Below are 26,822 nucleotides of genomic sequence, written 5' to 3'. Positions count from 1 at the left end.
ACGGCCACAAAGGCCAACAAAAGTTTGGTTGCTAAAGGGAGACATTTGTCAACTGAGTTTTGTAAAAGATTTTGCAATCTTTCTTTTTCCGGAAATCTGGCTTCATTGACTTTCTCTTGGCAGATGGTCACAAAAGGGGATTCTGTGACCCTGGGACACTGCCACCGTCATAAATATGAGTCGGTGGCGGCCAAACATTTTAATTTTGATCACGTGACCGTGGAAATGCTGCAACTGTTTGTAAGTGTGCCGTGGTAACTTTGAGTGGTAACACTGAAAGGATCCTTGGTGCTTTCTGAGTTTGCTTGTTTTCTTGCAGATGTTAATGTCATTACAGTTAACTAGGTAACATCGTCAGTGCTCAAGGTCAGAGAGCACCAAGGACCCCCTCATTTCAACCCTGAGTTTCATATATTCTCCTTTATTGGTCACTTAAAGGAGCTGTTGTAAATCAAGGACTACCTGTACAGATTTATTGTAAGGGCAGAAGAGAATATTTGTAGCTCAGGGTTGAAATGAGGGGGTCCTTGGTGCTCTCTGAGCTTGGTGGTTTCCTTGAAGACATTTCACTACTGAAAAAAAGCCAACTTTCGGATGACCATGATCTGGATGACTGGGAGTCTCCATAGACCTTATGCACGGATGACGTTACCTAGATTGGCTAATGAAACGTCTGCAAGGAACCAACCAAATTCAGAGAGCATCAAAGACCCCTTATAGCAGTGGTCCTCAAACTTTTTAAACGGGGCCAATTCACAGTCCCTCAGACTATTGGGGGTGGCCGACCAGCTGGGTGTGGGGGTGGCTAGGTGGTCATGTGACTGGGTGGGGGTGGCCAATTTAACATTCCATTGAACAATGCAAACAAATTAAACTTTCATTTGTTTTGCGCCGTGTGTGTGTGTGTGCTTTATTTGCTTTTGTTTACATGTTGCTCTTTTGGTTGCCTTTTCTTTTTACCAGATCATTTTTTCCAGTTGTTTAGGAGTCTAGTGGTCCTCTTCAGGAAACTCAGTTTTGCAGAAATTCTCCTCTGCCCCAAGGAGCTTGAGAAATCTCTGTCTCTCTCTCTCTTTCTTTATCGCCCTCTCCCTCTGTCTGTCTGTCTCTCTCTCTCTCCTTATCTATCTTCTGCAGGTGGAGAAGGTGAAAAATAGACCATTTTTGCCAGGTTTTTTGCCTCTTGGGGCCCGATTTTTCACCTCACATACACCCCATTTCCAAAAGCATTCTGCAGGCCCAAAGCAGGTAAAAATGGCTCATTCTTTGGCCAATAACAGGCCGGCTTTGCCCATTTATTTGGTCTCTGTGCACCCTGTTTTTCCTCCCCGCCTCCAGAACGTCTCTGCAGGCCAAAATTGTTGGCCTTACCTTTCAGTTCCAGCCCGCAGGGCTCACAATCCGGGGGGGGGGGGGAGGGGGGGAAGGGCGGATTAATGGCTCTGGTGGGCTGTAGTTTGAGGATCCCTGCCTTACAGCCTCCTGGGGCAGGTGTGGCCTCCCATAAACATCAGGAGAAGGTTTGCTTTGTTTGGGGGTATTATTTTTAGCTCTGGGAAATCAATTCTTGATTCAGTATTTGTTCAGTGGCGTTTGTGTCCATGCCTGGAAAACTACAGTGAAGGGAGATCTCGCCCAGCTTGTGGTGTGGTTGCTTTACCCCTGTTGGATTTTATTACTGTTTTGAAAAGTTATTTCGGTGCTAGCCTGTGGTTCAGGAATTTGCAGCATTTGATTTCACAATAATTTCGCCGTTGCACAAGTGGCAGTCTGCATGTTTTCGAAGAAAAGGCCTGCGGGAAATGTGGTTGGCTTCTCTAAATAGGATTTCCCTTTATGCGAGGACTTCTGATTTGGGGATTTTACTGTTCTTTTTACTGAGGTATAAAAAATGATTGAAATTGTCAGGCCGTTGATCTCTAAAACAAGTGCTTGCAGGCCTCCCTGCAGGAGGAAGATGCTTGAAGTAGTGATTATAAACGTGCCACTTGTTGCCTGTTTGCAGAAGCACTTTTTAAACAGTCAGAAGCAGAAAAGATTTAACACCATTGGAAACACTGTTCAATCATGATAGGTGGTTCAGACATGCATATGAAGATCTGCTGTTCCCTGTGGGCACGCGAGCCATCGCCCCAGCTCAGCTCCACCTCCCACCGGCCAGCTAGTTGTCGGGTCTCTGCCGTGCATGCACAGAGTGCGGGGTGCACGTGAGAAATATGTTTGCATACGCGGTGGAGCATGTGGGGAGGCGCGTGTGTATGTGTGGGGGCCACGGCATGCGCAGGGGTCATGCACCGGGGTGTGTGTGGACACATACAGTGGGGCACACACGCATGCACGGGGATCGGGTGCATGCTGGTGGGTCACGCTCACATGCACAGGGGCGAGTGCGCGCGGGGGGGTTGCACACGCATTGCATTATGGGTGTGCATGCACGCACTTCGGCACTTGGTGCTGAAAAGGTTAGCCATCACTGGCCTATATGTTCTCAGTAGAAAGAAATGGGGGGGGGGAGATCATTCTGCATAAAAGATATAAGGTCATCCTCGGCTTATGGACACAATTGACCACAAAGTTTCCATTGCTAAGCAAGAAAGTGGTTAAGTGAATTTTGCTCTGTTTTTTACCTGTTTTTGCCATAGTTATTAATTGAATCACTGCCGTTGTTAAGTTAGTAACACAATTGTTACATGAATCTGGCTTCCCCATTGATTTTGTTTCTTAGAAGGTTGCAAAAGGTGATCACATGACCTAACCCTTCCTTCCTTTTCTCTTTCTTTTTTCTTTCTCTCCTTTTCTTTCTTTCTTTCTTTCTTTTTTCTTTCTCTTTCTTTTTTTCTCTCTTTTTCTTTATTTCTTCCTTCCTTCCTCTCTTTCTCTTCTTTCTTTCTTTCTCTTTCTTTCTCTTTCATTCTTTCTCTCTTTCTTTATTTATTCCTTCCTTCCTTCCTTCCTTCCTTCCTTTCTTTCTTTCTCTAAAGATGCATCCCCTCAGGCCTGGTCTAGAGATGTGCCAGGACTTGACCTTTGGCCTGGGCAACTCTTAATAAGACACAGAGATATTTTTTTAATTTACAAGCATGACGTTCTGCTACTGCAGACTGGCTGCAAGGATGGAAAACGCCACGCCTGTCTGCGCGCAGCTGCGTTACAAATCCACATTTCAGTGTTTTGTTACCACGTTAGACTTGATCTGCCGTTGCATAATATTACTTCTTATGTTTACACTCGTTTTTTTTTCAGAGAAACGGCGCCCATTCATTGAATGCATTTAATTTCCACTCCGCCCATAGTTTCCTCTGGTAATGCAGCTTGAAATGTTTCTAAGTTATCCACTCAGTTGCTTGGCTACGGACTCAGGCCACTCCTATTGACTCTCTTTCTCCTGTTCAACCAGGGTTTCTGGGTTTGCATCTGTGCACGATCTGTCCCAGATCGTTTTTTAGCAGATCCTGCCTGGAATCTCGAACTTTAGGGAAGCATCTGGTGTTGATCCCTCCAATTCCCTTGGAAAGGAGTGATTTGTGAAGCCATGCCACCTCCCATCGTCACTCTGACCGGGTGTTCTCCCTTTTTGTGTCCTTTCAAGCAAAGTAACTCAACCGTCAGGCTTAAAGAAGATGTGAAAAAGATGTCCGTCCCACCCCCGAGCAGACAGAAGGGGTCCTGTCACCACCGGAGGTTGTTTGGCATTAGTCTTCAGGAAATGCAGCAAGAAGGGCTCAGCACGTGTGGAATCCCAACCGTGGTGTGGGATATTGTAGAATATCTGTCTTGGCACGGTAAGCTACTAGCAAGTTCTTTTAAAAAAGAAAGGAAGACTTGTTGATTTCTAAGCTAGGATTTCCCCACCGTGGGCACTTTAAGACGGGTGGACTTCAACTCAGGAGTGTCTACCTGTCTTAAAAGTGACCACAGTTGAGAAATTCTATTCTCTACAAAGCAATGCATTTTGTTTTGTTTCCACTTTTATTTCCGGTCAACTCAAGACGGCCTATTTTAAAAAACGCTCACACCTCTTTTTTTTTCTTTTTGGCCCAACGACAACCCTATGAGGTAGGTTGCCTTGAAAAAGACGGATTGGTCCCACGTCAGCTGTCACCCATTTTCAGCCTGCGTGATATTCCCTCTTCTCTGTGGGTGGAAAAGCAGAGGAAAAACATTTTATTGAGGAGGAAAAAAACATTTTACTGGTGCCAAATGTTTCATGACTTATAAATCACAGCAAGGAGCAAAAGTTCAGTTGGTCGAGAGAAGCTTTTCCCCAAAACGAAGAAGACAACCAAAATGATGGAGGCGTGGGAGGGGCGTGGGGTGTGGTCTTTGAACCCCTTGCTTCCCAAAGAGGCTAGAATCCTTGTGACATCTTAACTTAAATCTGTGCATCTCCACTTCAGGAACTTTACGAAGTGTGGATCTCAACTTCCCAAATTCTAGCTGGAGAATTCTGTGAGTTTATACAGATATACCTTGACTTGGGGCCACAATTGAGCCCAAAAAATTCTGTTGTTAAGTGAGACAGCCATTAAGTGAGTTTTGTTCCATTTTACAACCCATCCTGCCACGGTTGTTAAGTAAATCACTGCAGCTGTTGCTTGTGAGAAGGTTGCAAGAAGTGATCACATGATCCTGGGACACTGCAACCATCATGAATGTGACTCTTTGGCCAAGCATATGAATTTTGAACACAGGGATGCTGCAATGGCCATAAGTGTGAAAAATGATAATAAGTCATTTTTTTTCAGTGGAATGTGGAACAGGCACTAAACAACCTGTTGTGAGTTAAGGACTGCCTTAATCTGCCTGAAAAGCTACATGGGAAATGTTTGGAACTGCAAGTAAACACTGATTTTTGACAAAAAAATAATAATGTAAATTGCAATCGTATAACTGTGGGGCATAAAAAACAGCCAAAACACAAAAAATGCAAGTAGTTTTTCCGACAGATTTCTATATTTGCAATCCTGATATATCTGGATCAGTGGTGAAATTCAATTTTTTTTACTACTCCTTCTGTGGGCGTGGCAGGGGAAGGATATTGCAAAATCTCCATTCCCACCCCACTGTAGGGGCAGCCAGAGGTGGTATTTGCCAGTTCGCCGAACTACTCAAAATTTCTGGTACCGTTTTTCCAGAATCTGCTGAATTTCACCCCTGATCTGGATGATGCCAGATTAAAGAAGACTTGAAATCAAACTTGTTCCTCTACACTATTCTCATGTTCTCCAGCAGATGTCAGACTGGCATTTCTGGTCATTCTGAGTATTTGGTTGTTGTTTTTTTCTTGATTCTGCAACGTTTATCATATTTTTCAGCTTCTTACATTAATGGGGCATTGCAATCATACCCAAATGGCTGATGAAATGGAATGGAGAGATTGTAGCTCACTTAATGTGTAAATCAAGTGGAATTTGAACACTGGTTTTCGTATGTTAGAATCTGTTCTTAACCGTGGCCTCTACTCCAGTACCGTATTTTCACGACCAAAAGCCGCACCGGATTATAAGCCGCAGTATCAATTAACGTTAATTTTTCAAACTTTTTCCACATATAAAGCGCACCGGGTTATAAGCCGCACATTTCCCGACGCTTCTGGACATCTGTTGCAGTCGCAAGGAGCGGCACGAGGGTTCTTGGCGCTCCGGGGGGCGCCGAGGGCGGCTGGGAGGGGCGCGCGGCTTGGTTTCTCCTCCCTGGACGTCGCAGCGGCGGCCCCGGGCGCACCGATCTCTGTGTTTTTCGCATCGGGGCATGCTCTTGCAGCGCGCCCCGATGCGAAAGGCACTGGGATCGGTGAGTTTGGGGCTGCTGCTGCGGCGTCCAGGGAGGAGAAACCAAGCCGCGTGCCCCTCCCAGCCGCCCTCGGCGCCCCCCGGAGCGCCAAGAACCCTCGTGCCGCTCCTCGCGACTGCAACAGATGTCCAGAAGCGGCTTTTGGGGCTGGTGGGGATTGGATTTCCGGCTCGGTGGCCCCTGTCGCTTCTGGACGTCTGTTGCGGTTGTGGGGAGCCGAGGAGAGTGTGGAGGGGAGCGCGCGACGGTTCTTGGCGCTCCGGGAGGCGGGAGAGGCGCGCGGTTTGATTTCTCCTCCCTGGACGTCGCCGCCGATCTCTGTGTTTTTCGCATCGGGGCATGCTGCAAGAGCATGCCCCGATGCGAAGGGCGCGGGGATCGGTGCGCTTGGGGCTGCTGCTGCGGCGTCCAGGGAGGAGAGGCCGGGCCGCGCGCCTCTCCCGCTTCCCGGAGCGCCGGGGGCCGTCGCGCGCTCTTCTCCGCGCTCTCCTCGGCTCCTCACAGCTGCGGTGGACGTCCAGAGGCGACAGGGGCTGTCGAGCTGGGGGTCCGGTCCCCATTGGCCCCAGGGGCTGCTTCTGGACATCTATTGCAGTCGCGAGGAGCAAAGCAGCTGGGAGATCTTTTTCCACATATAAAGCGCACCGGGTTATAAGCCGCACTGCCGATTTTGGATCAAATTTTAGGATTTTCAGTGCGGCTTATGGTCGTGAAAATACGGTATATTATTTAATAAACATATTATAGTTACGGAAGTTTCAAGCCATTTTCTCGGAGCTCTGAATAGCAATGGCTTTGTGGATATCCCTCTCCTTACCTGTACAGGTAGTCCTCGACTTACAACCAAAATTTCTGTTGCTAAGCAAGGCTGTGGTTAAGTGAGTTGCACCCAATTTTACAACATTTTCCCATGTTAAGCAAATCACTGCCATCATTAAGCGATTTCGGCTTCCCCTGTTGACTTTGTTTGTTGGAAGCCAGCTGGGAAGATCACAGAGGGCAATCACATGACCCGAGGAAGCTTCAACCATTAAAAGAATACATTTGGGTTGCAAAGGATTCAGATTTGGATCACGTGCCCAAAGCCAGGATTCTGCATGGGTTGTAAGTGCTGATGGCCAGTCGCAAATCACCCTTTCCACTGCTATTGTGACTTGGAATGGTCACTAAGTGAATGGCTCTAAGTCGAGGACTATCTGTAGCTCTTTTAGAGACCCAGGCCCAATGGGAAGGAAGCTACTTTCTTCGAAGGCTCATTTCCTAGCCCTGAACGTTAGTGAGAAAACTTGTTTCGTGTTTCCCCGAAAATAAGACAGGGTCTTCTTTTCTTTTGAATTAAGCGCTTGGCCTTATTTTCGGGGAGGTCTTATTATTTTTGAGGTGCAGGAGGAGGTGAGCATGGTCACCTCATGACTGCTGCTGTGTTGCAATATTTTCAGGGAGGGCTTATTTTGGGGGGAGGGCTTATCTTAGAGCATGGGCTCAAAAACTCAATTGGGCTTATTATCCGAGGAGGTCTTATATTTGGGGAAACAGGGTAGCATTCCATTCGCAGTATGCTAATTGTCCTGTGTGCAGTTTTTCACCAATGGGGCTATAAAAAATGCAGTTGTGCGTCCTCATTGGCCAAACTTTTAGTGCAGGTGTGGGGAACGATGGCCCCTTTATGACTTTATGTGGACTTCACAAGTCATAAAGGGGCCATCGTTCCCCACCCCTGCTTGAGTGCTCGTTCCAACCTGCTGCTGGATGTGCAGCCTGGATCTCAAGTTTCCTTGAGACACACACACACACAGACACACACACCCTGCTTCCCCGAAAATAAGACCTCCCCAGATAATAAGCCCAATTGGGCTTTTGAGTGCATGCGCTAAAATAAGCCCTTTCCCCAAAATAAGCCCTCCCAAAAAATATTGCAACACAACAGGAGCCATGAGGGATCACGCTCACTGCCTCCTGCACCTCAAAAATCAAAAAACATCCCCGAAAATAAGACCAAGTGCTTATTTCGGGGGGGGGGGAGAAAATAAGAACCTGTCTTATTTTCAGGGAAACAAGGTATATATAAGTGCAAGCCAGGAAATCTGCCACTGGTCTTATCTCATTTTATGTATGTAATTACAGGTCTCGAGCAGGAAGGTCTTTTCAGGGTGAATGGTAACCTGAAAACAGTGGAACAGCTGCGCACGAAGTACGAGGGTGGAGATCAAGTAGATCTCGCCGCAGAGGCTGACGTAAGCTCAGCCGCCAGTTTGCTGAAGTTATTTCTGCGGGAGCTGCCAGATCGGGTGATCCCTTCGGCCCTTTACCCCAAATTCATCCAGCTTTATCAAGGTGACGGTTTCTTATCAAACGTACATCCTTCCTGTGTGGCCTGCTACTTTTATTATTATTATTTTTAAATAATATATATCATTGCTTCCGACAGGATTCGGTAGGTACAATTATTTTGCAGAAATGGCGTGACATATTCATCACCTATCATACTTCATATTCACATGAAAACAAAATTACAGGGGTGAATAAGTCTACCCTATACTTTATGCGGAACTTTAATTAAATAGAGTGATTGCTTTTGGCGCAGCTTATTTTGATTATTGCAGATTAACAAGCCTAGCAGCTCCATGGCGAAGCAGATAAATTGCATTTAGAAGACTTCAAGTGAGCTCCCTCGTATTTTTTTGTAGGCTTGAAATATCCCGTTCCCCCCTAAAAATAAGACCTATGCTGAAAATAAGCCCTAGCATGTTTTACATGTGTGCCTAATATAAGCCCTACCTCCAAAATATCCCTCCTCCCCGTGCCTCATTTTGGCTGGCAGGGGTGCTGCAGGAGGCGTCCATCCCATCTCCCCCCCAGCTGGCCCACTGCTGATCTGGCCCTTGAAGAGATCCAGTTTGACCCCCCTGCCCTATGCAAATGACAGACAATTGAGGCTGCAAATGGCTGTTCTCTCAGAATCTAGAACAACTTTGCAAGGGGAAAAATGGCCTCCTTAAGTATTATTCTGGGCTGTCTCATTGCTCAGCTTTCAGCCCTGTTTGCCCCATGTCCCCAAGTATGTTTTTTTGATAAAATCAGTGTCCAACTGTTTGGACATAAGGTTTGTTTCCATAAACACTTATCACTCAACAAGACCTGGTTATGTATTGCACTACCCAAGTAATAACACTAAAGGACCATTTGCTTATGTACTGTTTACAGAAAAAGCAAGCAAGCAGTAATTTAGGAAGTGGGTTAGAGGACTTTTCCAGCATGGATTTTTAAAGGAAGTTAAATTGACGAAATGCACAAGTCCTGGAAAATCAAATGCTCTATGCATCTCTTCTATGCAAATTCCTTTTCAGATATAGCAGGCATATTTTATTGGGTATGTGTCTTTATATATCCTTTAAAATCTAAATTGTCATCAATGGTCCTGATAGCTGGGGCACTCACACAATAGAAGGCTAACCACCAGGAGGGGGTGTCCAAATTGGAAAATGCTGAGTTAGATAGACCAATTGGTCTGACTAGTAGGGTTGCTATTATGGACCTCTGCAGGAATTCCCTGCTTTTCTTTCCTTCCTCCTTTCAACTTCCAATGCAGACATAACTGTTTTGTTTATTTATGACAAACGTGTGATGTGCAAACCCGGCCACTAATTTATTACTGTAGGTAGTCCTCGACTTATGACCATAATTGACCCCAAAATTTCTGCGGCTAAGCAAGAAAATTGTTAAGTGAGTTTTGCCCCTTATTACCACCTTTCTTACTACCGTTGTTAAGTGAGTCACTGCAGTTGTTAAGTTAGTAACGTGGCTGTTAAGTCAATTTGGCCTCCCCGATGATTTTGCTCGTCAGAAGGTCGCAAAAGTTGATCACATGATCCCGGGACACTGCAACACTGCCATAAATACATGCCAGTTGCCAAGCAACCAAATGTTAATCACAAGGGGATGCAGCAGTAGTCATAAGTGTGAAAAATGAGTCATAAGTCACTTTTTTAGTGCCCATGTAACTTTGAACGGTCACTAAAAAAATGGTTGTAAGTCAAGAACTTATATATGGAAAGCCAAACTAGAATAACTTTTTCAGCAAATCGGGGTTAAGAAATCTTAGTTTTAAGTGAAAAGTGGACCAGGATAATGGACTTACATATTTTTGTAAGGTCAGATTGCCTCCTTTATTTTTTCTTCGCAAAGTTTAGAAAGAAATGAGTCTTTTTCCATTGTTGGACTGATCAAGACTTAAAATAGACACCTAACATCAAAAATGTCATCAAAAAAGTACAACAAAGAATGTTCTTTCTGCACCAACTCAAATTGCCCAAAGAGCTGCAGATTCTGTTCTACAGAGGAATTATTGAGTCTGTCTTCTGCACTTCTACAACTGTCTAGTTTGGCTCTGCAACCCAACAAGACAGACACAGACTTCAGCCGATAATTAGAACTGCAGAAAAAATAAATTACTACCAACCTTCCTTCCATCGAGGACCTGTACACTGCATGAGTCAAAAAGAGGGCTGTCTACAGACCCCTCACATCCTGGACATAAATTGTTTCAACTTCTACCCTCAAAACGATGCTATAGGACACTGCACACCAGAACAACTAGACACAAGGACAGTTTTTCCCCAAAGGCCATCACTCTGCTAAACAACTAATCCCCACAAAACTGTCAAATTATTTACTAAAACTGCATTACTCATCCTTTCTAGTACTTATCTCTTTCCACTTATGACTATAACCATGTTGCTTGTATCTCTCAATTTATATTGTTTTATTTGTCTTCTAGTATGATTTGATTGCTTATTAGTAACCTATGACTATCACTAAGCGTTGTATCTTGTGATTCTTGGCCAATGTATCTTGTCTTTTTATGTACACCGAGAGCCTATGCGCCAAAGACAAATTCCATGTGTGTCCATCCACACTTGGCCAATAACGAATTCTGTTCTATCCTATCCCATCCCATCCCATCCCATTCCATTTTATCTTACTTCCTTAAGCAAGAGCCAAATACAACTTGCAAACATGCCGGTTACTTTAAGGATACCAAGGTCAGGTTGGCACGCAATGCGGATTGTTTTATCTTCGCATAGTCAGTGTATGAGCCAAATGAGTATTTGTTTATTAAACCTGTATGCCAGCCAGCTACCAGTGCCTTTGGGAGGATTAGCATTTCATGACACAGCATTGAATGTGACCCAGACTACTGTGATTTGGTCAAAGTAAGGCTTTCAAATCCTGGCTTTCTGTAATGCGTGCATCAGACCAGCGCACTTCACCATGACGATAAATTGTCTAGTGATGAACTTTGTCTAAATAATAATACAAAGACTCAATTATGAGCCCCGGGATCCAATCTCTTTCATAAGGAAGCAGGTTTCCTGGCTATCTGCCTGATTAGGAAATACTTTGGACAGCTAATTGCCTCCTGCTAGCTACCCCCGCTGACTTTTCAGCTGATTTGGTATTTTCCTATTTTAACAAAGACCTTTTATAATTTTGTGGGAAACCAGCAAGATGCTAATCTCTTTCAAGGTAATAGTACTTTGTAGCCAAGGTAGCTATAAATTGGTTTATATTGAAGAAGCTGAATTCAGCAGGCCTAGCTTCCCCTTTTCATTTGATTCAGTATTCTTGTAGAGAAGGGGAATTAATTAATGTATTAATTTATTAAATTTATATTGCCGCCTATTCGCCCATGGAGACTCAAGGCAGCTTACATAATTTAAAACCACATTAAAAAAACAATGAAACTAATAAAAGAATCAGATAAATTAATATAATAAAATTACACACACATCCCTAGCGCCAGCAAATCACATGAGTCATTGAATGGGATCCATCCCATTCTGGGTTCCCCCGGCCTGCTGGGAGAAACAGATCTTTAATGCCTTCCAGAAGAGTGTTAGAGTGGGGCTGTTCTAATCTCTGGGGGAATGATGTTCCAGAGAGAGGGAGCCACAACGGAGAAGGCCTTTCTTCTGGGTCCCACCAGGTGTATCTCCCTCAGGGATGGGACCTGCAATATTTAAGGCCTGTGGACTGCAACTTCCAGAATTCTGGCTGGGGAATTCTGGAAGTTGAAGTCCACAGGTCTTCAAAATTCGCCAAGGTTGGACACCCCTGCTGTAGAACAATAGATGAGAGAGAGAGAGATGTCACAACCAACCGGTTCCCACTTTGATTCTCAACTTCCCCAGCCAAGGTTCTTTGTATGAACTTGAACTTCCTCCTTCCTCTGTTTTTGATGTGTGTTTTCCTAGCCTTCGCTTAGCATGACATTTGACCTGGCAAATTACAGCTAACTCATACAGCACAGTCATGGTTTGAAGAAAATTTGCAGCCATGGTTTGGGGCAGGAGTCAGCAACCTTAAACACTCAAAGATCCACAAAGGTCCTAACCGGAAGCGCCCTATTCTGGAGCCGACCGGAAGTCTGGTTTTCCCACCATAGAGTCTCCTCCTAGCACGGCGTCCTTTTTCCTCTACCTATCCTAACCGAAAGCCCTATCAGTTGTGGAGCTGACTGAAAACCCTCCCCTTTCCATAGTGTCTCCTCCTGGCATGCCCAGCTTCCCCCCCCCCCAAACCGGAAGCTCCTCTCAAAATTGTGGTGCCGACTGGCGACAGGGAGCCGCAGTAGAGGGATGAAAGAGCCACATGCGGCTCCAGAGCCACAGGTTGCTGACCCCTGGTTTAGGGACAAAATGCTAAGCAGGAACAAATTTCATGCTAAACTGCAATTGAAGTAAAACAGAAAGATGAAGTCATAGTTTAGTTAAGGGACTTCCATGAATGATAACCTTCACATTACTATCTGTTTTCTCTTTTTAAAAAAATTCAGTAGAGTACATTTTTGCTCATTTTGTTTGATATGGACCACGGAATAAGTACAGTATATCATGTTTTCTTTCTCTCTTTACAGCCAGCCAGAAGTGTGGTCTGGAGACTAGCGGTTTAAGAGACCTTCTGAGACAGATGCCCGAGACTCACTATTGTCTCCTTAAGTACCTTTGCCATTTCCTGAAACAGGTTGCCGAGCATCATTCTGAGAACAAAATGACTGTTTCCAACCTTGCTACTGTTTTTGGACCAAACTGTTTTTGGTAAGCTCTTTCCATATTCGTATTTCCTTTCCCTCACTGAGAGAATCTCCAGTTGTAGGGCAGATCTGGTGTAGGGACCCCAGAGAATCACAGCTAGACAATGTACAAAATAGTATATTAGTGTAGAGGCCATAGGCAATGGCCTTTCTCAAGAGTAGGGGTGTAAAACTCAAGGTGCTTAGATCTGGCTCACAGGGCCACCCTTGAAATGGGGTAACACAGGCCTGCGGTGCCTCTGCCAGCGAAAATGGAGGTTGGGAGGGGTTCTCCTGGGCTCCTTTTTCGCTGGCAGAGGTTGTAGGAATCCATCGTAGCTGAAAACGGAGCTCAGTAGCCTGTTTTCGCTGGCAGAGCGCTTGGACCATCACAAGTGCCCCTGACATGAGTGACATTGAGCTGGCCACACGCCCCCCCTGGCCACGCCCACTCCGCCTCCCCGAGGTCACACAACCCTGATGCGGCCCTCATTGAAATCAAGTTTGACACCCCTACTCAAGAGTAACAGCCACTACTAAGGCAGACAACTGCCAATTCTTAAGAAATGAAAACATTTCAGACAAGCCCTTCCCTAGTCCACACCAAGATAAAGGGAGGGAGGATGGAAGCACATTCAGACTTGCAAAGATCCGTTACAGTGATGAAATTCAAATTTTTTTTACTACCGGTTCTGTGGGCGTGGTTTGGTGGGCGTGGCAGGAGAAGGATACTGCAAAATCTCCATTTCCACCCCACTCTGAAGCCAGCCAGAGGTGGTTTTTGCCGGTTCTCCCAACTACTCAAAATTTCCGCTACAGGTTCTCCAGAACCTGTCAGAATCTGCTGAATTTCATCCCTGGTCTGTTATAACTGTTACAATAAAAACAGCCCTGCCACTTATATGGCCTTGATTTCTTAGTCTGGCCTACCTGATAAGGACTGACAGCTACCTAGATATTGGCCTGGTTGAGCTCACTGTATGTCTAACAGCCATGTTTTACATCAAAGTTTGAATGTTTGAAAGCAAGTACCTCAGAGAGGAAAATAGGATTTTAAAAAATATTTTATACAATTAAAACATCTCATTGTTTTATAAAACATTATTTCATTTCAAGGGGATCTGACCCCAAAACAGCTGTGAATGGCTTATGTTTTATAGGATTCATATCCCTTTCCTTATCATTTGGATCAGACGTAAAATGGCTAAACGTGTGCTATAAGGACATATTGCATACTAGGGTAAATTAGGCACTGGGTTTGAATCTGTTTTGATGAATAAACTGCTGCGATTTATACATTGGTTTCTTCTCCTGTGATTATATAAACACATGCTGTTTTGGCACTATATTTTATAAATCAGGCAAAATCCATTTTGACTGTACGAATGTACTTGTAGGATATAAAAACAAGAAATCCTATGTTCCGTTGCAAAGAACAGCAATATCTATTGTGCTATTAATTCATCAGGATGCGGTCAGAAAAAATAACGGCTATTTATTTATTTGATTTTTATCCTGCCTTTATTTTTTTTAATAAGTAACTCAGGGCAGCAAACACACTTTCTTGCCCTATTTTCTCCACAACAGCCCTGTAAGGTGGGTTGGGATGAGAGAGAATGACTAGCCCAAAGTCACCCAGCCAGCTTCCCTTGTTAAGGGGAACTGGAACTCCAGTCTCCTGGTTTCTAGGTTACAACCTTAATCACTAAACCAAGCTTCTTGATTTCCACTCTCTCTTTTCTGTCCTTGTCCAAAAAAAATCAGTAGATGAAAATTTAGGATTAGGTAATTTAATTGTATTATTAACATTAATAGTCTGTTTAATTTAAAACATTAAGGATTGGATATTGTGGGGATTTTGAGATAAACTCCAGGGATTGATTGAATATTGTTAATACTTGGCATTATTAGTAATCCTACACATTTGGAACATTGAAGTTATGGTGGAATAATGAGTAATTCTTAAAATATTAAATAATAGTATTTAGTAGGGTGTTCTGACCCCCCTCGTTCCACACCAAAGCACACTCCGAGCCAGAGATAAATTACGGCATTTAATTAACAGACAAACAGGTCCTTGGCAGCAACCCACCACAGACAAGCTTGGGCAGCAATAAACACAGATAAGGCTTGGCAGCAATCCAGCCTGCCAAGCTCATAGAAAGTTCTCCGACATTCGATTCTGTGTTGACTTCTGCAAAGAGGGGCGTGTGCACAAGTAGCTTTTTATAGTCTGGAGAGGAGCCTAATGACTACCAGCTGAGTGCAATTACCTCCTGTAATTGCGCAATTGTTCCTCACGCCTATTAGCTCTTCGATGGCGTGCATCCAGGAACAACTCACTACTGGCTTCCAGCTCACTCTCCCTTGATCCTCCCCACTGGTCCAAGGCTCAGGTGCCTCCTGGTGGCCAACCAGCCTCTCTGCGCCCTGCTCGGAGTCGGAAACCTGTCCAGGGTCCTCCACATCCTCCAGAGCCGACTCAAATCCTCCAGAGCCGACTCATAGGGCCCCTCGCTGTCGGAGTCGGTGGCAGCTCCAACAGCTCCGGCTGGGCCACAACAGTAGGGATAACAAATACAAGGCATACAGAAATGATATTTATGTTTAAATAAATCAGTGGGAAAATGATAAAGGATTATAAAAAGATAATAGTATTGCTGAAGTTGGAAGATTAGGATTACACTTACCCATTTGTATTACTATTGTTAACATTGTTTAAAAAAGATTTGACCCAGTCAATACACTGTCCACAAAATATGTATGGTATGAAAAGAAAACTGCAAATAAAACATGTTTGTTTTTTAAAAAATCAGTGGGGTTAGAATTTGTTTACTCCTTTCACAATAAAACAAGAATCTTTTCTTTGAGCTTTTTTAATGCTGCTCTTAGTAAATATGTTTGTTCCTTTTCTTTGCCGTTCTGTAATGGTGTGTTTCCTTGACCCTTGTGATTCCTTGTTTACAATCCTGCGGAATCTGAAGAAGGTTGAGCAGTGGGCAGCAATGAAAAAATCTCTCAGGGATTTTATTTGTGCCATTTGCAAATTGTTGCTCTTATTTTGATATTTTCTGGCACGAGCTTTACTCTTTTTTAAAAAAAAAATTGAAAGCAAAGAGAAATGTTGAAAGGATTTAACTCAGTGGTTCTCAACCTGTGGGTCATGACCCCTTTGGGGGTCAAACAACCCTTTCACAGGGGTCGCTTAAGACCATCCACCTCCACCAGCATCACCCATGCTCAGGTGCGCGTCCTGAAGCAGGTACATGAAGAGCGCCGGGTGGCGAAGCAGCCTCCTCCCAGCTCCGGGCGCAACCCAGACGCCGCCCCGTCCGGTCTCCACGCCAGGGAAAGGCCAAGACACGGAAGGGGGAGAGGGACGGGTTCTTCTGGGTGGCGGATCAGCCTCGGTTCTGACGGATGTCGGAAGCAAGCGTGGTCGGCAGTGCTGCCTCAGCCCAGCCACCTGCAAAGGGGCTCAAAGACGCCTGGAGAGCAGGAGATCGGCGGGGCAGTCGGGCCACCTGCTTAAGCCGGCAGGATGGGCTCTCGCCCAGGCAGGGGCATGCCAGGATTCAAGCCGCCGTGGGCCTGGACGCTGCCTTTGCCGACCCGCTGCTGGTCCTGTCCTGCAGCCTAAACTGAGCTCGGAGACTTTTTAGCCCCCAGGAAGGGCTGGCAGGAGAGGCTGGAGGGGAGGACAGGCCCCACCCACCCATTCCTTCCGTCCCAAGGAATTCCACTCGGGAGAGAAACACAGTTCGATGTAGCTTAAGCCTCCATTTAAAATCCCATTTAAAGGGCAACTTCTTAATCTGTGTGAAAGGAAGGAAGGAAGAAGAAAGAAAGAAAGAAAGAAAGAAAGAAAGAAAGAAAGAAAGAAAGAAAGAAAGAAGAAAGACAGAAAGAAAGAAAGAAAGAAAGAAAAGGAGGGAGGAATGGAAAGAAAGAAGAAAAGGGAGGGAGGAATGGAAAGAAAGAAGGAAGGAAGGAAGAAAAAAAGAAGAAAAGGGAGGGAGGAATAGAAAGAAAGAAAGAAAAGGAGGAAGGAATGGAAAGAAAGAAGAAAAGGAAGGGAGGAATGGAAAGAAAGAAGAAAAGGGAGGGAGGAATGGAAAGAAAGATGAAAAGGGAGGGGGAATGGAAAGGAAGAAAGAAGAAAAGGGAGGGAGGAATGGAAAGAAAGAAAGAAAGAAGAAAAGGGAGGCAGGAATGGAAAGAAAGAAAGAAGGAAAAGAAAAGGGAGGGAGGAATGGAAAGAAAGATGAAAAGGGAGGGGGAATGGAAAGGAAGAAAGAAGAAAAGGGAGGGAGGAATGGAAAGAAAGAACGAAAGAAGAAAAGGGAGGGAGGAATGGAAAGAAAGAATGAAAGAAGAAAAGGGAGGGAGGAATGGAAAGAAAGAAATAAAGAAAACTGGGGGGGAGAGAACAGAATGTAAAAAAAGTAAAATTAATAAAGTGAAACTCATGTAAACCATGAACTGCTGCTGGAGGCAAGGCAGGGTGGTCGTTTTATCCTGGAAAATCCCAGCCTGGCTGATCTTCTCCCAAACCAAGATTGGTAGATTAATCACTATGCTTTAATTATGTTCAATTTGTAATAATGAAAATACATCCCGCATATCAGATATTTACATTACGATTCATAACAGTAGCAAAATTACAGTTATGAAGTAGCAACGAAAATAATTTTATGGTTGGGGGGGGGGTCACCACAACATGAGGAATTGTATTAAATGGTCGCGGCATTGGGATGGTTGAGAACCACTGATTTAACTGGATGCCTCCCCCCTCAGTTCTTCTAAATGGAATGCTTTCAGGTAGACTATTGCAAGATTTCACATTTTGGCACTTTGTTTATTCAAAGTGTGAACAAATAACTCCGTGACGGAAGATTTGTTTTGAATAGTTTGGATTTTAAGATCCTACACAGAAAGGTTGGAGGAGAACTTGGAGAGCAGTTCTCAGTCAGGAGTAATTAATGCTGAATGTAGGTACTCATGGTGTCGTTCATTTTTATGTAGCCTCGTGCCGTTAACTATTTCTGCAGAAGATTCTGTTGAATTTGCTGTTGTTGTTTAGTTGCTAAGTCATGTCCAAATCTTTGAAGCCCCATGGACCATAGTGCAGGCCTCCCACTGTCCTCAGAGCAGGAGTCACCAACTGGTAGTCCGTGGACCACTGGTGGTCCGTGAGAAAATCTTGGTAGTCCGCAGAAAAAATATTTGCATTTTTTATATTGCACTAAATCAGGGGTCCTCAAACTATGGCCCTTGGGCCGGATACGTGCAATGAACATTTGTGTTGCTGCAGAGAGTCTCCCCTTTTGTTGTCTCTTTGTGTGGGTCGGAGGGGGGCAGAAATTCTGACTTGGAGTCTGCTTCAGCCTCCTGATGTAGGATTTGGGCGAAAGCTGGAGGGAAGCACCGCTGGTGGCGAAGAGCCGGAGGGCCTCGTTCCAGTGGGACTGCATCATAGCCTGGAACTGGCTGATCATCTCAGCCCGCTGAGCCTCCAGGTGCCGGTATCTGGCCTTCCCTCTGCTTAGAAAGCCTATGCTCGTAGTCCTCAGTGAGATGTTTCTGCTGAGCCTCCTTCTCGATCAGATCCAATTTGAACTGTGCTGTTTTGCCAACTCTTTCTCATGCTGGCTGCTTAGCTCCAACAATTGCTTCCTGTTGGAGTCCTAAGGAGTTCAGGTGGGGAGGTGAGGAGTGGCTGACAGGGGAGGGGCGAGTAGAGGCACCCCTTGACATGAATGACATTGAGCTGGCCATGCCCACCCAGTCACATGAACATCTAACCACACCCACCCGGTCATTAGGCAGATCATATTAGTGGTCTGCGGGATTTAAAATGATCAATTTAGTGATCCAACAGGTTGGTGACCCCTGTCCCAGAATTTGCCCAAATTCATGTTCATTGTGCTGATGACACTATCTCAACATCTCATCCTCCGTTGTCCCCTTCTTCTTTTACCTTCAATCTTTCCCAACATCAGAGTCTTTTCCAGTGAGTCTTCTCTCCACTTCAAGCTCAAACCAGAACTGAAAATTCTGTAACTGATTTGTTTGGTTTTATATAGACCTACACTTCTTGCAAAACTATAATTGCAGTCTTTAAACCTTCCTTTAGAAGCAGCAAGTGTTTGCTTTGAGTGTATGTAGCAAAACAATCTATTTGGGCAACTAAAATAATGAAATTATTCAGGACAAGAAGTGGTATTTTAATGGAGTAGGTTCTAAGTATTTGGTTTTAGAAGTGATCTATTTTTTATTTTCAATATATATTTATTATTTTTACATTTAAAACAATGTAGTACCCCGAAGTCGAAGTGACTATACATTCACATTATATACAGCTAGTCTCAACCATTGACAATTAGCCTACTTAATACATTATCTATCCTTCTGTCCAATCACAATATATACAGTTTGTTCCAGTCTTGTCTTATACCAATCATAAAATCTGTTCCAGACTTCAAAATATTCTGATTCCCCTTTATTTTTAAGTTCAAGAGTGAGCCTATCTGCTTCCGCACAGGCGGAAGTGATAGAAGTGATCTATTTTCGTGTCAGTAATTAGAGATAATTATTGGAGCTGATTTAAGTGATGTAATGACTGCTTTTATTGAGATGGGGCAGTTAAAGGGAAGATTTGAACATTAAAGCAGTATGATTGGAAAAGAAAAGAGTGGTAGTGTCTCAGAATCTGAAATATGGGTTAAGCAATAAAATACAGTATCGGGAGGAATGTTTTTGGAGAACAGGTGATTCACAGGTTAAATTTCATGCTGAACTGAAAGCCAGTATACCTAGATGAAAAGAAATACAGGTAGCCCTTGAGTTATGAGCCCAATTGAGCCACACAAAAAAATATGCTGCTAAGTGAAATATTTGTTTCCTCTGCAACAAAAGAGCTCTGCGAGAACAAGTGTTAGGCACAAAAAATCAAGACCATGCCTGTAGGTTGCAGCACAAGAATCTGATCAATTAATGATCAACACTAAATTGACACTAAATAAAGGCCAATTTGGAGTTGGGTCTCTTGTGGCAATGCAAGGATTCTAAACTGATGGTGCATTTTACTCTACCCCTTCAGCTCTGCCTGCTCTTCTCCTTTGCTTGTGATGGCGAACCTATGGCACGTGTGCCACAGGTGGCATGCCGAGCCATATCTGCCGGCACGTGAGCTTCAGCTCCAGCACGCATGTGCACTCTGGCCAGTTGATTTTTGGCCTTCTAGGGGGACAGAGGAGGCCGTTTTCGCCCTCCCCAGGCTTCAGGAAAACCTCTGGAGCTGGGGAGGGCAGAAAACAGGCCCAATGGGTCAACTGAAGCTCGTTTCCAAACTTCCGTTTTTTGCGGTCCCAAGGCTCCAGAGGCTTTCTTGAAGCCTGGGGAGGGCAAAAACGATCTCCCTTTGCTTCCCAGAGGCCCTCCAGAAGCTGGAAACGGATCATTTCCAAACTTCTGGTCAGCCCGTTGGGCCCGTTTTTCACCCTCCCCAGGCTCCGGAGGCTTTCCTGGAGCCTGGGGAGGGCGACAACGGCCTCCCCCGCCCCCCTAGAGGAAATACCAAGCTCAGCTTGGAGGCGAGCAGTGTGGGGCGCATGTGGGAGCGCGCGTTGCATCATGGGTGCCAACACACGCTATCACACATGTGCCACTGCTATCTTATACAAATGAACAAGATTGCCGAGAGAAGAATAGTCCAGCTTCACCTCTTTTGTTAGACTATAGATGTCTCTTTTGTCTCGGTAAAAACCAAAATATGGAGAGGGGAAAAAAAAACTTTATGAAATTAATGAATCACAGAAATACATTAGCTGCATCCCAGTCACCAATGTCACATCCAATACAAACCTCTCAAGATTACCGTGCCAAAATTCAGAACAGTCAGTCAGTCGAGATGCTTGGCTCCCACATTCCAACATTAAGCTTCAAATAAGTCCTGTTAAAAGTCCCCACTGTCACACACGTACATCGATCCGTCAAAAATTCGAATTGGAAAGGACAAAAATGCAAATGTGACACCTTGTGATACGACATCATTATCATATCTTTTGTGGCCTGGAGAAGGCAAAGGTAGATAAACTGCATGACCTCTGACCTCTGAAAGATTGTCTTCTGAAATGTTTAGCAATTACCATGTCAATACTGTTGTTTTTTTAGAGGACAGGTGAGGTTTGGCAGACAGTACAAGAAATAATTATACTAAATCATCTTCATAATCTGAAAGAGAGCCAGTCTGGTATCACGGTGAAGGCACCAGGTTAGAAACTGGGCGATCTAATCCCGCTTTAGGAATGAAGCCAGCTAGATGGTCTTGGGCCAATCATCCTCTCAGCTCTGGAAAGAAAGCACAGTAATTTCCATTCCTAGAAAACCTTGTTAAGAAAACTGCAAGGACTAGTCCAGGCAGTTGGTGGGATCAAAAACTGACTCAAAGACCCCCAACAAACACTTTTGTAAATGTAAAATAATCTCCAAGTGGAAGGTATGTACCTGCTTATGATTCACCCTGTTGATTCAGTGGCACAACTTCATGGATAGCTTGGCTCAGAGATGTTGCTAGTGCTAACTTGCGAAACAAATAGGAATTAATATAGTTCTCTTTTGTGTATGTACTATAAAAAGAAAAAGGTGCATGGAAAAAAAACCCCAATATATTCACATATTATCCCCCTAGTTGAATAGCAATAGCACATAGACTTATATACTGCTTCACAATGCTTTACAACCCTCTCTAAGCGGTTTATAGAGTCAGCATATTTTCCCCACAATCTAGGTCCTCGTTTTACCGACCTCGGAGGGATGGAAGACTGAATCAATCTTCAGCTGGTGAGACTCGAACTGCTGGCAGTCAGCAGTCAGCAGAATTAGCTGCAATACTCCATTCTAACCACTGCGCCACCATGGCACTTATGAATACTGAGTAATACATTATTGAAACATTGGTTCCCATCCCCTGTGAAACAGGCCCCCCTTCAAAAAAAAATGTAAACTAATAAATACGTGACCCGTCAAAACCGCGGTCCACAAAAGCGTGATCGACGAAAGCGCGCATTTGACGTCATCACAGCACGACGAAAAAAATTAAAAATTGAAATAAAAATAAAATTAAAGCAAGCCGATTCACATAAAGGTAAGGGTTAGGGTTAGGGTTAGGGTTAGGTTAAGGGTTAGGTTTAGAGCGTTAGGGTTACGTTTACCGTTAGGTTAAGGGTTAGCGTTAGGTTTAGCATTAGGTTAACGGTTAGGTTTAGGGTTAGGTTAAGGGTTAGGGTTAGGGTTAGGTTTAGGGTTAGGTTTGGGGGGGTTAGGGTAAGGTTTTTGCTTTATTTTTACATTTTTCCATCACAGCGCGATGTTTCGTCAAATGCGCGCTTTCGTCGACCGCGATTTTGTCCTCCGCGGTTTTGTGGTGGAACCAATAAATATTTGCAAATCGTTGACCTATCTTCTATATATTATATTAGTGACAAAATAGTTAACAGGAAGAATAATAATACGAAAACATTAATATAGTTCTCAAAGAGAGGCATGAAGACTGAAACAAGGCATCATTATATTTCCTCAGTTAATTATCCTAATTATTTTGTGGCTCGAATCTAGGCAAATGTCTCAGCAAAAGTATGTTGTCCTCAGGGATGATATTCACTTACTTCCCCTACCGGTTCGCAAATGTGAGCGTGTACGTGCTCCACACATGCGCTCGCCTTCCACATATGCGCTTTGATCACATGTGTGGCTTGATGCATGCACGTGCCTAAATTTGAATTAAAAATGGTTAAGTTAGTACTTTCAAAAAGGGTTGTAACTTATATAAAACTATTTTTAAAGGTATTTGTATTTTAAAGTTTTTATTTTTCAATAAATGTTTAAAAATTAAAAGAAAGAAAGGGTAGTGAACTGGTTAACAGAAGTGAGGACTCCATGAGGTAACTGCGAACAAGTAACTTTTACTTTCTGAGGTTTTCGCGGGCGTTAGTATGTAGGTCTTTGGTTATTCGGGTTTTCTCCTGTGTAAAATTGGAAGTGTCTTGGTGACTTCATCGAAACGAGACCTACAAGTAACTTTTATTTTAAACAGCAAGCTAACGAAAGAACAAGTAAATCTGCCCCACGCTCTGCTTGACAGCTATTTATACAGGAGCTGTCAAGCAGAGCAACCAATAGGGAAACTGCAAAAGTCCCGCTTTGAGCCAGACGCGCCATAGTCAACCATGGCTGTCCATTTGTTGCCAGCCGCCTGGTTGTAAGTCGAGGATTTGTGGCCGTTCGTAAATGGAGGACTTTCCGACGGCTTGCAAGTCGAGGACTTTACAGAAAGAAAATGTGCCTAAATAGGATGGCATTAAGTCGAGGTGGGTGGGCGGGATTTCCACTACCGGTGAACAGGTCCGAACCGGCTGAATACCACCTCTGGTTGTCCTCCATCTATATCTGTACACTTTGCCTCCTTTTTTTTTTCATTCCACATTCTTACCTGTTGCAAAATTGCCAGGCATCTAATTGCAAAAAAGGCACCCCTGAGGTAAATACAAGAGTTTAATTGCACCCTTGTTTAAGCTTTGTCATATCCCTTAATCCTGCTTAATGGTTTTAGTCATAGCCCCATTATATTTTAGAGATAGTCCTGAATAATATTTAACTACAAAGTGCTGCCACTCTGGTCTACGACTGGACATGATTCACCACAGATTATAATGTTTCACTTCCATGTAGTCACATTCTTCAAGGTCTTCTAATCTAATGAAATGCCAGTGTGGTGTAATCTGGTTTTGTCGGATTGGGTGACTCAGCAATTGGCAGGTGTGTTTTACAGATTTGCACCAAATTTACCCTACAGGTAGTCCTCGAGCAGTGGTGGGTTTCAGTTTTTTTTAGAACCTCTTCTGTAGGTGTGGCATGCTTTGTTGGAGTGGCTTGCTGGCCATGTGACTGGATGGGAGTGGCTTGCCAGCCATGTGACTGGGTGGACGTGGCCAACTTCTAAAATGTGGTGAAACTCACTTAGCAACACTCTTGCTTAGCAACCAAAATGTTGCCTCAGAAACTCTGGCATTTGAAGCACGCAAGTCTTAAAGCTGTCAAGTTACAAGACCCTTGCACCTCTAACCCTTTAGAAAAAAAAAACCCTGTGAGTGTTCAAACTTGACAGCTTTAAGACTTGTGGACTTCAACTCCCAGAATTCCTACTCTCATTCTTCATCTTGATGATGTGCGGAGGGGGAGGGAGCTGGAACCGGTTCTAAACGGCACTGCAGATTTGTGGAACCTGTTCTATAGAAGAGGTTAGAACTGGCAGGAACCCACCCCTGTCCTCGAGTTACGAATGAAATGTCCATTCCGTTCGTAACCCAAAGATTTGTGGGAGGTGAATCTCGTACTTGAACAGGATCACTCCCTCCTTTCGCCCACACATTCGTTAATAGAATGTGAGGCTTGTTAAGTGCACATGAGGTATTTCAGAGTGGGGAAGACCATGGGAGGCCTACTGATGGAACAGGCCACCTGCCTAAGACCACCCAAGACTTCCCCAACCCACTGAAATAACTCTTGCTCCCCCCCCTCCGCCCCCACAATCTGCCGCGCCAGGTCACTGAACCTTGTGAAGATCTAGCAAGCAGTCTCCTCTCCAGCCTATCAGCCGCCTGCTCCTGCAGTTCTGTTCAGGACTCTGCAGGCCTGGCTTGGCAGGTTGCCGGCTGAAATGGAGCTTCTGAGGGGTGAATCCGGCCCTCCGTTCAGCCTTCGCAAGTCTTCCCCGGCTTGTTACAAGCCAAAACGGAGCCTCCGGGGGGGCCAGATCCGGCCCTCTGACATTTCAGCCGGCAATGTGCAGGATTAATGTTGCAGAGCCTCTGCAGTTGTTCGTAAGGGCAACAAAATCTGTAGTTTTCGGGCCTTGTTCGGAAATGCTAGGGGGCGCTTATCGCGTAATTTTGAACATTTGCTAAGGAAATGCTCATAACCCAGGGATTACCTGTATTCTAATCCAGTCAGTTAACATTGGCAACTCATCTAGAAGAGGTTGGTTTTAATGTAAAATGAGTCAAAATTCTTTAAGATAAAGCTAACTCTCCCATCAACCTATTGATTTTGTCCGGAGACAACTGAGAGGTTTAGCAGAGGGCTTAATTATTTTTTCTCACTTCCAGAATAGAGATGAAGCCCCCAAAATAACTTTTCTAGGTGTCCTGTCCCCACTTCATTATTCAACACCGCATGGTGGCGATGGAAAAGCACCAGAACAGGACGGTTACAAGTATGTTCTCCGGTATTCAGTGATAGAAGAGCCAATCCTCAGTTATTCTTACTAGGTATATGTACTGACTTTACAGTGGTAGAGACTAACTTGATTCTGCACCTAATAACGGCAGCAAGACTGTTGGTGGCGCAATACTGGAAGAAGGAAGACTTGCCTACAACTCAAGAATGGACATTGAAAGTTACAAACTTAGCCGAGATGGCTAAAATATCGGCATATCTTAAAGATCACTCAAATGAGAGATTTAAACGAGACTGGAAAAAATGGATTGACTATATACAAAATAAATACGGGACCAAGAAATTCCAGTTAGCCTATGCTTAAGATCAGAAATGATTTAAATTGTTTAAAGTTAGCTCAGCAAGAAGAAGCTAAGGTCAATGTAGAATGTCATTAATTTCTTTATTTCTTTTTTCTCAATAGATTTTAGACCGTGTTTGTTAAAAATCCATACCGTGTACGGGTTCTGGGAAGTCGGGGGGGGAGGAGGAGGGGGGTTGGGGGGGAGGGTAGAGGGAGGGAGGGGTATACATTAGGCTAGACAAGAATTTGGTGGTAAACTAGAACTATTTTGACACACAAAAAATTGTACCTCGATGTCTTACTGATTGAGGAATGATGAAATGTTTGTTTTAAAAGAAATAAAACTTTTGAACCGGGGGGGGGGGGGAACAAGATAGAAGAGCCAATTTGATCCACCACATTTTTTTTATCATCTATTTTTTTTTCATTTCTAAATCCAAGGGTGGGGAACAGACGTGTCATAACAGCTTCCCAGTCTACTTTGAAATGACCAGAGTGACATAAACGTCTGTTCTTCATTTCTGCAGAACTGTCTACAGTTTCTTGCAGTCTTAAAACTGAAGAGCACCTGATTTGGAAAGTAGTGATCCTTGTAGCTTATAAGCTGTACCAGAAATGTCAGAAATAAATGTCCTTGGACAAAAAAGAGCCCAGTATTACCCAGTTAGTGCTCTCTGCTTGCACCCACGCTTCATAAGAAGTGGATTTGGTTTGTTACTATGAGCCAGAAAGCAGTCCTCTCTTCTTTCTGCCCCAATTCTGATGAAAGGGAAATTGGCACATACTGAACATCTGGCAAGCAATCAAAATCTACCTAAGCAGAGCAAGAATTTGGAGCTTCAAATGGCTTTCTTTCAACAGCTGTGCTTAGACTACAAAGATTCACTCACCATTGACAAGGCGGTCATCAAACTAGACTAGGAGATTCAGAATAAGTTTGCACCACAAGGAATTGTGGCCCATTCCATTATAAGCCACATTATCTACCTTCAATAATAATATACCTGTGGCAGATATCTGTAGGGTTGTACAGATATACATATATAGGTACTTTCTGTCTAATGACCATTCATTTAGCAACTGTTGGAAGTTACAATGGTGCTGAAAAAGTGACTTGTAATTGTTCTCTCAATAATGAACAATACAGTATCTTTGTAGTCACATGACTGCAATCTGAATACTCAGCAACAAGCTGGATTTTCGACTCTTGCCATGTCCCAAGGTCACATGATCACCATTTGCAACCTTCCCAGCCAGCTTGCAACAAGCGAAGTCAATGGGGAAGCCAGAAGGAATTTGCAAGCTTTACATTAAGATCCACTTAATGACTGGAAATTAAAGTTGTAAATATCAGATGCAGTCCTGTGATGTCTCATT

At 44.1% G+C, this 26,822-nt stretch overlaps 1 protein-coding gene across 1 annotated transcript in view; it reads left to right on the top strand.

The window, feature by feature from the left end:
* Positions 1–3,517: 3,517 nt before the first annotated feature.
* Positions 3,518–26,822, top strand: part of FAM13A (family with sequence similarity 13 member A) — a 161,113-nt gene continuing 137,808 nt past the window's right edge. The window contains exons 1-3 of the mRNA XM_087724101.1: positions 3,518–3,782; positions 7,918–8,127; positions 12,710–12,890. Of these exons, the coding sequence (XP_087580227.1) occupies positions 3,533–3,782; positions 7,918–8,127; positions 12,710–12,890 (641 nt within the window). The 5' untranslated portion in view covers positions 3,518–3,532. The remainder of the gene's footprint in view (positions 3,783–7,917; positions 8,128–12,709; positions 12,891–26,822) is intronic.

This window comes from Thamnophis sirtalis, unplaced genomic scaffold (assembly GCF_051295495.1).
Source record: "Thamnophis sirtalis isolate CommonGarterSnake01/CBP01778 unplaced genomic scaffold, rThaSir2_p1.2 scaffold_10, whole genome shotgun sequence".
NCBI classification, from domain to species: Eukaryota; Metazoa; Chordata; class Lepidosauria; order Squamata; family Natricidae; genus Thamnophis; species Thamnophis sirtalis.
The sequence above is the reverse complement of the archived record's forward strand: the minus strand, read 5'-3'. Positions and strand labels throughout refer to the sequence as shown.